The sequence below is a fragment of the Ciona robusta genome, chromosome 11 (assembly GCF_009617815.1).
Source record: "Ciona robusta chromosome 11, ASM961781v2".
NCBI lineage: Eukaryota > Metazoa > Chordata > Ascidiacea > Phlebobranchia > Cionidae > Ciona > Ciona robusta.
In genome coordinates, this window is record NC_143245.1 from 4391747 (window position 1) to 4403445 (window position 11699).

General features: G+C 32.9%; 3 protein-coding genes across 4 annotated transcripts; 2 read left to right on the top strand and 1 right to left on the bottom strand.

The window, feature by feature from the left end:
• The first annotated feature begins 12 nt into the window (after positions 1-12).
• LOC149728223 (protein IMPACT-B-like) lies at positions 13-1748 on the top strand. The gene has a single exon (XM_089888565.1). It carries the CDS (start codon positions 719-721, stop codon positions 1523-1525), a length of 807 nt encoding a protein of 268 aa, XP_089744691.1. The 5' UTR covers positions 13-718; the 3' UTR covers positions 1526-1748.
• Positions 1749-2114: 366 nt separating this feature from the next.
• LOC149728224 (uncharacterized) lies at positions 2115-6052 on the bottom strand. 2 transcript variants are annotated; one of them, XM_089888564.1, is made up of 6 exons: positions 5878-6052; positions 5468-5623; positions 4692-4828; positions 4039-4157; positions 3247-3369; positions 2115-2396 (listed from the first exon to the last, which is right to left on the bottom strand). In XM_089888564.1, exons 1-6 carry the CDS (start codon positions 5973-5975, stop codon positions 2211-2213), a joined length of 819 nt encoding a protein of 272 aa, XP_089744690.1. In that variant the 5' UTR covers positions 5976-6052; the 3' UTR covers positions 2115-2210. The 2 variants fall into 2 exon arrangements, with proteins under 2 accessions (XP_089744690.1, XP_089744689.1); XM_089888563.1 differs by having other exon boundaries at positions 4039-4160.
• A 171-nt stretch (positions 6053-6223) lies between these two features.
• On the top strand, positions 6224-11515 carry LOC149728225 (transmembrane protein with metallophosphoesterase domain-like). Its single transcript, XM_089888552.1, has 7 exons — positions 6224-6835; positions 7062-7201; positions 7649-7759; positions 8199-8258; positions 8732-8837; positions 10155-10294; positions 10806-11515. The coding sequence occupies exons 1-7, from the start codon at positions 6297-6299 to the stop codon at positions 10994-10996; spliced, it is 1287 nt and encodes a 428-aa protein (XP_089744678.1). The 5' UTR covers positions 6224-6296; the 3' UTR covers positions 10997-11515.
• Positions 11516-11699: the final 184 nt, after the last annotated feature.

An 11699-nucleotide genomic window follows, 5' to 3' on the forward strand; every position in this document is an offset into this window, starting at 1 on the left:
GACCCAAATAACTCTCATAGACCGTTCTAAATTGTTCAAAACACGATAAGGATGTTTGGATAATATATACTATAAAGGTGTCCCATCTTCCCCACCCCACTCATGGCCTACTAAAGATAGTAGGCCATGCCCACTATATTTTTAATTTTGAAATATAAGACATTTTGTGGTTAAGGTACAATTCGTAATTATAAAATTGGTAAACGTTTCATGAACACATATAGAATATAAACACTGTCCTTAGTACGAATTTAATAAGATTATAGATACCTCTGGCTGCAAAAATTAAGTCCGTGTCGTGTTATATAGCCTATTCGTTCTGCCTAGTCCATTTATACCGGGCGTTATTGGGCAAAGAAATTAGTTTGCATTTAGCATTGTTTATCTTTATGGCAGAGTCCATAATCCAGAATGGCATTACCTGTTAAATTACGTTCCGACCGGCCAGCAAAGCAAAGTTCACAGGCTAATTACGAATTAAAGTTAAAAACTATAAATATTATATGGCAAAACAGGTGAAAGCAACGAGAAAATGTGCTGATGCAAGTGCACTACATAGCTTATTGGAAATTGTCTTACAACCAGGAAGTATATACTTTCCAGTGATCCCTTGCTCTTATAGGCAACATAGAACATGTGCAACAAATAATTTTTCTCATTGTAGGGGAATTTTGATGGAATACAGAATGAGTTTCTAAAATGTTAACAATTATTGAAAATGGATAATGTTACACGTCAAGCTGAAGAAATAGAAGCTATTTCAGCGATCTACGGTGAGGATTGGCGGGTTATCGATGAATATTCAAGAGTATTTTCGTTCAGTGTTACAGAATCGAACCAAAAACTTGTTTTTCGTTTGATGCTTCCACCTAACTACCCGTCAGAAAATGCCCCAGAGTTTACTATAACAGCAAAATACGCTAAAGACTCCGAAATACGGGAATTGGAACTCAAGCTTAAACACATCTACAATGAGAATGTCGGAGAGTGTATACTATTTCTATGGATCGAAGTAGTGAGAGATTTTTTTCTGGAAATTTGTGCTGCTCAAGGAACTAGTGATACACCACCATGCGAGGATAAGGCATGTGTTACTCAAAGTGATATTGTTCCTGTAATAAAGCATGGGGAGGCACTCACAGATCGCAAAAGTACATTTCAGGGTCATCTTGCTGAAGTGCACAGCGTGAACGATGTGAAATTAGTAATTTCTAAACTTTTAAAAAACCGTAAAATAGAACATGCCACTCATAATATTTCTGCTTACCGTATTTTTGATGACGAAAAGTCGGTTTTTATTCAAGACTGTAATGATGATGGTGAAACAGCAGCTGGAGGGCGAATGCTTCATTTGATGCAGATTCTTAATGTTAGAAATGTGCTTGTAGTAGTTAGTAGGTGGTATGGTGGAATTCAACTTGGACCAGATAGATTTAAACATATTAATAATGTTACAAGGAGCGTTTTGGTACAAGAAGGTTTTGTTAATGATTCAAACAAAGTTAAAAAGACGAAAAATAAATAGTAGATATTTGGTCTTTGCATATATTTCTACTAGTTTAAAAATAATAGCTAACATATTTTAAGTAATAAATTTTTGATCACCTTAAAACTTCACACAAAACCTGAATCCCATGCAAAAAGAGTTTTCACAACATAAATTCACAAAAACTGCGAAAACCTTTTAACCTAAGTTGCAAATGCAATGACTTGAATTTTACTACATTAAAACATATGTTGGGGCAGAATTTGATTTTATTATGTTCGATTTTATTTTGTAAGTGCAATTATTTTAAAAGTAGTATTATGTACTATTTAAAACATATTCCGTTTAATAAGTTTCATTTTATCACTATTTTTGAAACTATTGCTTCTGAGCCTTTTTAGAGGGAAACCAGTATTTAGACATAATTTAATGCCAAAACTTTGTGATCCAATTTCCAAACTGAATTTTACAAGTTCCTTTAGGCCTACATAAAACTTTACTTAAATGGGATTTTTGCAGTTGGTGAACCATTATATTAGCCAACCTGACCAAGTCAAGTGGTAACCCACTTTAAGGTTGTAATACAGGGTTAAGAAACATTAGTTTAGGCATACCAATCAGTGCAAACTTTACAGAACAATAATTTAATTGCTTTATTATGACATTTTAATGTTGGAATTCAAAATTGTTGCAATAAATAGGTGTTTCAAAAAAAATAAAAATTTTACGATTTATTTTCCTGCCTATTGTAATTTTTACAAAGAATAAAATGTTCAGCAGATTCTGAGCGACTTGCTTTTGGTTTCAAAGATGCAACACTCATAAAATGTAATGACAGAAACTTTTTAATTTTCATTGTTTCAGTTCCGTCCAGAATCTTGAAAAGAAAATTCCCATGATTGGCAAGCATCTGAAAAAATTAAAATTGTTTGCATGTGTTCCTGGCAAAAGATATTACTTATAGCAATTGCTTTGGCTATAATGTAAAACAGTGAAACACATCTAACGAGTTGAACATGAATAAATATCCGGCGCCGTGGTTAGCGTGCCTGCCTCTAACCCAGAGGTAATGGGTTCAAGGTTCGTCGCTGCTACCATTGTGGGCGTATGTGTCCTTGTGCAAGACACTTAACGGCAATTGCTCCAACCCAGTGGTCATTAATGGGTTGTCTAAATTAACAGCCATACATAAAAAAAGGAAAAATCCCCCAAAAAATAATTACCCACAAAGTAACATACATGGTAACTCGTAAGCTGACACGAGGTGTTAAACAGGTGTGATAACGACTGTCGTTTTCCGGCCACGCGAGGATAAAGTAAGTTACATTCAAATAAATGTAATGAAACTTATTTTTGTCTCGTGGTCCAGCAATGACAGTTGTCACTTTTGAGGTTAACTTATTTTCATATTTTTTGTTATACATGGCTTTTTAGAGTCTTAAGACAACCGATAAGGGACTACTCAGTTGGAGTAATTGCCATTAGGTGTTGTATCCATGGACACAAACTCATAACGGTAGCCGTATCTCTTGGTCAGAGTGGTGACGGACATATACATGGTAACTAGTCAGGTGTATGAAATGTTATAATGTTTAACATTACCTTACCATTCGAAAATAAATGAAATGTCATCGTTTATTTTGCGACCATCTAATTTTATATTTCTGAAGGTATCAATATCATTACAAACTTACAGAGTGGTTTAATAGTAAATATTAAGTTAAAGCAGAATAAATAGAAATACACTTTGGTGTTTATACCTTTAATGTAAAGTTAGTTGCAGCTGCTATAATTTGAACTATCGCTAAATGATCTTTATTTTTAAATCCAGAAGCACTTGGAGCAGCATCACAAAGTACAATGTCCACAAATCTGTTTTCTTCCTGTCGTAAGATTTAACAACTTAGTTTCATTGAATTGGTTAAAAGCTTTTAAAGAGCAGTTAAATATCCTCAACCCTCACTATGGGGAACATAAAAAGATTCTGAAAAATAATCGCCCACAAAGTAACATAATTGGTAACTTGTAAGTTGGCATGAGGTCTATGAAACAGAACACCGGTGTTATAACCACTGTCATTTTCCAGCCACATGGGGATAAAGTAAGTTACATTCATTCACTCAACTTGTCTTCTTAAACTTTATATCACTGTCAGTCTGTCATTATGACTTACTCATCATTATTTCAAATTTAACCATAAAAAGTGGGGGATTGCTCAATGTAATAATAACTAACTGGTATGTACTAAATTAAATCAACTATTTATTATTGGTTACTCTGAATCAGAGCATTGAGGACAATTACTATGTCCTGCCTGACGACGTACAACCCCAATTGTCGCAGCATTGTTTATTGAATCTGATTTCCAATACTTGGTTACAAAGTAGGCAATTCAAAGATTCCAACTATTATGCAACTATACACTCTATGCTATAACCTTATACAAACTGTAATGGCCTTGTTACACAAAAGGCCATTTCATACACAATCTGAAATGGCCACACTCATTTTTCTTATAATATTATTAAACTGAACAACTTGATGATACTTACCGTTCCAAGCAAAGCTTTGATTTCATCCTGTGTTTCCTTTTTGGTGAAATCTCCTGTGATTTGTGTTACGCCATCAAGTGGGGGGAATTTAAGTAAATCAACGGCGATTACCAAACCATCATCTGAGTGAGAAGTACAGCTACTTAACAATACAAAGTAGATATAACTTAAGCGAATAAGGAGTAGCTTATTTCATAGTTCAGTATCCCCGGTGTAAAATATATCAAACAATTTACACAAACACTTTCTATTAGACTAAGAGTGATTTCGACATCGTTTACAATACAGCACATAAGCACATTGTATTATATGGTAACAATGGCATCTGCGACATAATAGTGATGGCTGTAATGTTAATGAGACCAGAACTAATGTAAAAAAAAGTTACTACTGCAACAAAAAATCAAATCACAGATTAATATTAATTAAAACATTATTATAAATGTAAAAACACAGTTGTATTATGAGCTAAGTATTAGGATCTTATAGTATATATTTATATATACTGTTTTTGCTAGACATAATGTACATCTTTTAAGAGTTAAAGCTGTTCTGGAAAATGGAAATTGTGTGGCGCTAATATAATTATAGTCGAATCATGTCAAAGTTATAGGTATGCAAAATATATTTCTCCAAAAGCTTTACTAAATTACCATCTTTGTTTATAACCCTCTCTGCTGCTACTTGTGACCAAGATCCTGGCGCTGCTCCAAGATCAACAACTTTCATTCCAGGTTTCAACAAATCATGTTTTTCAACAATATCTTTCAACTTGTAAGCGCTTCGACACCTGGGTTCAAATGATTTTTTGATAAAAATGTTACATACTTGGTATTAGGGGGAAAACAACGGTAAGTCGTTTTATGTATTGGTACTGCGTCACCTGCGTTGCATGCTTTTTAATTTTATTTTATTATGTTAACAATCAACAAAATCCATATTAAAATGTTAACGATATATTATATATTTTAACATTATTTACAAATGTATGTCTTTGCAGGCAACTTTTATTGCTTGCACAGGCATTCATGCATGAAATAAATATTCATCTTCCACGATATCTTATCAGGAACTACCAGCCTATGGTATTTCTATTTTAAACTGTATGTGAATGTTGAAATTAATATATTTTGGAAGTCTTAAAAATAAAAAAATTAATAAAAAACATAATGAATCGGGAAAAAATAATGTATATATATATATACAGTAGGGTGGGGGAAGATGGAACACCTTCTACCTCTATTTTCTCGCCCCGTTTAGTAGTAAACAAAGAACTTTCAAAAAATTATAAAACTATATACCCATGTCTCCTATTGACCGTTAGTAATTGTTTAAAACACAATCAGGATATTTAGATACAGTGTGCTAAAGGTGTCCCATCTTTCCCCACCCCACTATACGTAATGTCCATCTTAATTCATGTTTTAACCTGTAACCTTCCAAATGTCTCATTTTAACAAATGGATCGGAGAGTTGACGAGAAACATATTCTACGGTTCCTTTTATTGGGATTTCCATAAAGTTTTTTGAACCAACTCGAATTTTTCGTTTCTTTATTCCAACAGCCTGACCAAGATGGACTGACCTGGAATAAATAGCAACAAACGGGCAATGTATTGTAAAAGTAGAAATTTATTTAAAAGCTAATACTATATTTTTTTAGCATTTGGTTAGAATAAACACTGTTTACTGCTATTACAGAAACTGTAATGGATTTTAACAAACTTGTTTGAAGTCACTTTATTTAACAGTTTTATGTGTGGTGGGATACATTTAATAAACTGTATAAAAAACTACGAGAACTCGTTGAATGGTTTTTAAGCGGAACCTACTTTTTACCTGTGTTGAATTCTTTGTGTGACAACATTATACAATTTACAAATGCTCTTTGGTAACGTGGTCATTTTACTAATCTTCTTTAAATCGGAAAAATACATATATATATTGATGTCTAAAAAATCCCCCGCAGCGAGAAGAGTAAACGTTTTTAAATTGAGATTTTACTGCAGCGTTTTTAAATTGAAAGTAAAAGAAAACAAGTACATTACTCGTTTTAAATTTAATATTTTGAGCAAATTTATATGTTTAAAATGTAAAAGTGAAATATGCAATGTTTTGACACATTCTACGAAAACTTACTTAAACCTAAGCGTTGCTTAAACAAAAAACGGCATTTTTATGTTTTGTAGAAATCATTCGAGCGTATTATTTGGGGATTTCCCAACGTCAAAACGTATTTTTGGATATTAAACGGAAAAATGGAGTCTTCTCGCTACTCAAAGTTTTGGTTAAAAACATCAGCTGCTGTGGGCTGTTTGTCGTTACTTGTGTTTGAAACAGTAGTCTTTATTGCTATGCCTTCTTCTACGAAATATAAGATCTATCGATTCCAATTTATGATCGTTTTGAACCTCGTTTTTTACCCGGGATCCAAGTATTTTTGGAGGCGTCTAGTTCAAAATTTGGTGAGCCCCAAGACGCCGGCACTGGTAAAATACACGTGGAAAGCGGCTGTGTTATCATTTATCATAATGGCTCACTTTTCTTCAATGTGTGGATACGTCTACATGGGAATTGAACCGTCGTACATAGCGATGGCTTCATGGACTTGTTTTGGCATGTACATCATCTTATTTACATTTTTGGTCTCAATGGGAGCAGTTGGTTTTGTGTTAAAACGCCTTAAAGGTCGAGTGGTATTCAAGAAGAAACACCAGTCTTTAATTTCTGCTCTGTTTACAATATGCTTCACAATAGTGGCTGTTAAAACAGCGATTATGGAACCAATTATTGTTAAGTATGTAACCATAACTTGCTTTCTATATTTGCGCAGTAGATTGTGATTCTAATTTATATATTTGATTTTAATTTTCAAAAAGAAATTATATGTATATATACATACTTTTTTTGCCTTTTGGTTTTATTTAATCTTATATTAGACTTCAGCCATTTTAGTAATTGAATTTATAATATATATTTATATATAAGATTAGTGAACTTTTTTCTAACAAGTTTACCCACAGTGTGGAGATCCCAATTGAAAATCTTCCAAAATCGATGGATGGTACAAAGCTTGTTCTTATCAGTGATATTCATCTCGGTCCCACGGTTGGTCGCTCAAGCGTTGAGAGAATCGCCACAATGACCAACCAACTTAAACCAGGTGTCAAAAAAACATTCAAAGTCTTGGTTTTATAAAGTTGTAAAGATAAACAAAATTTAAATTATATTTAAATCTTTAAAAAATTTGATGCATTTCACCATATATATATATAATTATTATGTATACAAATATACATGCATTGTAAAAAAATCTTGTTATAGGCAGTTTTCACTTTTAAATGCTGATTAGAATTACCAAGTATGTAACTTTGCAGTGATTGTAAAATGTAAAACATAAATGTAATTGCATTGTAAATATGGTGCTGTAAATTTTTAGGCAAGCAAATTAAGTGACTTGACAGCGTTTGGGCTTCATGAGCTAAAATTTTTATTGGGTAAAATTTATTGCCTGCTTTTGGAAATTTGGAGGTTTTGGAATGTCTAGTTTATTTCTGCGGCTTTTAAATGACATTAAACTCATTATCTTTACCAACATTTATCCTCGCAGATATTTTAGTTATGGCAGGAGATCTCACAGACGCAACTGTTGATGCTATGGGTGAAGCAGCTGAACCTCTTAGTAGAATCATTGCACCTTATGGAAAATACTTTTCTACAGGTTTGTTTGTTATCTGTCTTTTGTTTGTATTCTGTTTGTATATTGTTTTTTTTTATAAAAGGCATGCCAACGAATATTAAAATTTGTGTATGAACCAAAATGCTAAAATGTGATCTAAAGCAGTGGTTCTCAACCTTTTTAGCGTACGGACCCATAAACTTATAAAAAAAATTAAGGACAGGTGGACATTCAAAAAAATTAACCTAAAGAACCACTGGTCTAAAGCTACCACCAAATTGTTTTCTGAATTTTAAGTTTTTTTTAAATACAAACAAATTTTGATTTTTCATTGGTAATTTCAGTTTAAATTTTCCTACATTTGCTCTTAATGAAGTTTTGCCATGCATTAAATTTTTTATGTCAAGGATTCAATTTTCATGAAACGAAATGTGCTATGTTGGTTGTTTTGTAGTTGTAATAGTGTTATAATATGATTTAGGCAACCATGAATATTACACTGGGGATGTGGAAAACTGGTTTAAACTGTTGGAAAGTTTTGGTGAGAAAAATTATAATATTAATAAATTGTTATTTGTTATTATAAGCACTTAACTTAGTTTTTCTTTTTTCTTTTTTTAAATTATTTTTTTTTAACTTAAAAATTTAATAAAACATGTTGTAATTATGGATATCCGGCAGTTAATTTCAGGTCTGGCCTACAATAGCATTACAAAATCTGTCCTGTTCATAACAAGTGAGCAAAAATCTGTCTTGAAACCATTTTCAGACATGCCAAATGCTGTTTTGAAACCTACTGCACCAATCTAAATTCTGCATTAAACTTATAAATTAAGCACTCACCCTTAAAGTTAAATATTTGGTCATTTTAATGTTAGTTATATTTTTGGCAGAGCCAACTTAGAAGTTGGGTATATAAAATAAGACACCATGGTATAATTTCCAAAGTTGGTTCTGCCAAAGAATAACTAGATGGCCCTCATTTATTCACTGATAATACGAATTTGATCCTAGATTTCCACATTCTGCATAATTCAAATGTAAAAATTCATGACAAATCTGATGATAAGCAGTGGATTTGTATGGCAGGTGTTGACGATATACAAGCTGATCAAATTGGGTATTTTTTTGGTTTCTATATTGCAGTATATTAGTGCTTGGGTTACAAGGCTTAAAATTTAATAACTCATAAGCTGGCATGAAGTATATAAAAATGGGTGGTCATTTGATTTGGTTGTAAAACAGTGATTCATAAAGTCATTGCATTGTTTTGTATTACAATAATATACACCGGATTTTAATTAGGTCCCCAAAGCTTATATTATGGTGTACTCATTAATAATATTTGAATACATACAAAAATTGCCATTTAAAACAAACTTTGGTAAAAAATTATTTTGAAAATGATACGTAACAGTTTGAAATTATTAATTTCTTTAACAGATGGTTTAACCTGGGTTAAATACCAAGGATATTTTAGGTGTTCCGGCACCAATTATTATAGACAAAGTTAAAATATGAATGAATGAATGTAACTTACTTTATCCTAGCGTGGCCGGAAAACGACAGTCGTTATCACATGGGTTTAACACTTCGTTCCATCTTACGAGTTACCATGTGTGTTACTTTGTGGGTGATTACTTTTTGGGAAATTTTTTCATTTTCTTTTATGTATGGCTGATAATTTGGACAACCCATTAGCGACCACTGGGTTGGAGCAATTGCTGTTCAATGTCTTGCCCAAGGACACATACGCCCACAATGGTAGCAGCGTCAAGCCTTGAACCCATTACCTCTGGGTCACAGACAGGCGTGCTAACCACTATACCATGGCGCCGAACACACCTCATATCTGAACATACCACTGTTAGGTTGTGTTGATTTATCTAAAACAGCCGTTCCCAAACTGGGGTCCATGCAGCAGTTTCAGGGGTCCGCAATGTACAGCAATGATTGTGATTCAAAACTAAACCAAACATTGATGAGTTAATTGCAGCAAAACAAGTGCACCCATCCCATTAAACAGCTTACATATTTGATAGTTTTTGCTCTTTTTTTCATTGGTGTTGTTTTTGCTTTTTTCCCATATCATTCTTTAATTTTTATAGGGCCGCGAAATATTAAAATAATTGCACAAGGTCCACCAGGCAAAATTTTTAGAAAAGTTTAGGAACCACTGATCTAAAACAAAACATATAAATATAATAGTTTGAAACAATGACTTGACTTTTTAACATGAGGTGTGTTCCGTTAAGGGTATATATGGTGTTGGAGATACATGGGTGATAAAAACTTTCCTAAGTTCGACTAAACATGCTGTTTAAAGCAAAAACAAGTTGGGCATATGTTTAGCAGATATTGCTAAAAAGGAAAAAATGATAATAATTTGTTAATTCTTGAATGAAACAGTCACATAGTAGCTTTATACTTGTAACAGATATACAGGACATGGAATGAACTTGAAACAAGCATACGAAGGTTGTGATGAGAAACATTCTACAATACTTGTGGCACATCAACCGAAAGCAGCAAAATTTGCGCTTGATTCTGATTACAAAATTCAACTGGTTTTATCAGGTACAACTAGTTTACACATTAAAAAACCTTGCCAATTCTCACCAAAGAAATATTTCTATCAGAATCATTTAGTAATCTTGTTTTTTTCTGGGTTAGGGATGGGACAACTGAGCGTCAGACATTGTGGGTTTAAATTGACATTCTAATTCCTAAGCTTTCTGTAGCCCGGGGCCATGGCAAAGTTGGTTAGCGCGACTGCATATAACCATTGGTTATGGGTTCAACACTCGTTGTGCCACCATTGTGAGCGTATGTGTTCCTGGGCAGACATTTAACAGCAATTGCTTCAACTCAGTGGTCAATAAAAAATAACCACCTACCAAGTTACGTACATAGTTACTCATAAGCTGGCACGAGGTGTATGAACACCCATGTTATAAAAAACTCACCTTTTTCCGGTGACCCGAGTATAAAGCAAGTCATTCATTTATTCGAATATTAGAAGACAGAAGTTATTGGTAATCTGTGATACAATGCGTTTGCTCAACTAAGGCTTGAATTTTCAACACAGGGCATACCCACGGAGGCCAAATGTACCCTATAATATGGCTTGCATATTTCCTCAACCCATATTTGAGTGGATTGTACCAGCATGGAGCATCCAGTTATGTATATGTATCTCAGGGAAGTGTCTATTATGGATTTCCCCTAAGACTTGGTTCATATCCAGAAATAACAAACATAGTACTTAGATCTGTTTGACCCTGGAGCTTTTTATTTAAAGAAAAAAGTCTTTTTGAGTTTAAAGATGTTTGTAATGTTACCGTAACAATTGTGGTTGTATGTGTTGACTATGTTAATTTTGTAAGCAGAAACATTTTTTGTGGAATATGTTTTAAAAATTATATTGTGTGTTCTATAATGAATTTTACACTAGTGCTGTACTAAGGAAATGTTTTTTTTATTCTATCTAAAAAAAATTTATATTTTTATAACATTAACCAATAGCTATTACAGTAACTCTGTTTTTTGTGTCATACCCAAGGACATGCAACTGCAATAAAAAATCTGTTTATTTTCCAAGTAAAATATGTTAGCAACACATATGGTTTAAAATTTATCATAAGGAATGACCCATCCAATCGTACACTGGTACTGTACTCAGTTTTATTAATTTGTTGTTTATGCAATTTCCGTTATCAAAATCTTTGTTTATCTTTTCTTCAATCTTCAAGTTTCACATTTCAAAAAAAATTATCTGAATAAATTAACCTGTACTTCTGTGGTAAATTTTATTGAAAACACTTATTTTTGAAATTTAACTTAATGGTAGGCATGCACGACCCTATGTTTTTATTTTTTCATATTGTTTAAAGTTGTTGCATGATCCCGGCAGTATTTGATTAGCCAGAGCAAATCTGTTGTGTTGCACTACAAGGGATACACAAAAAATTGAGAACATCCA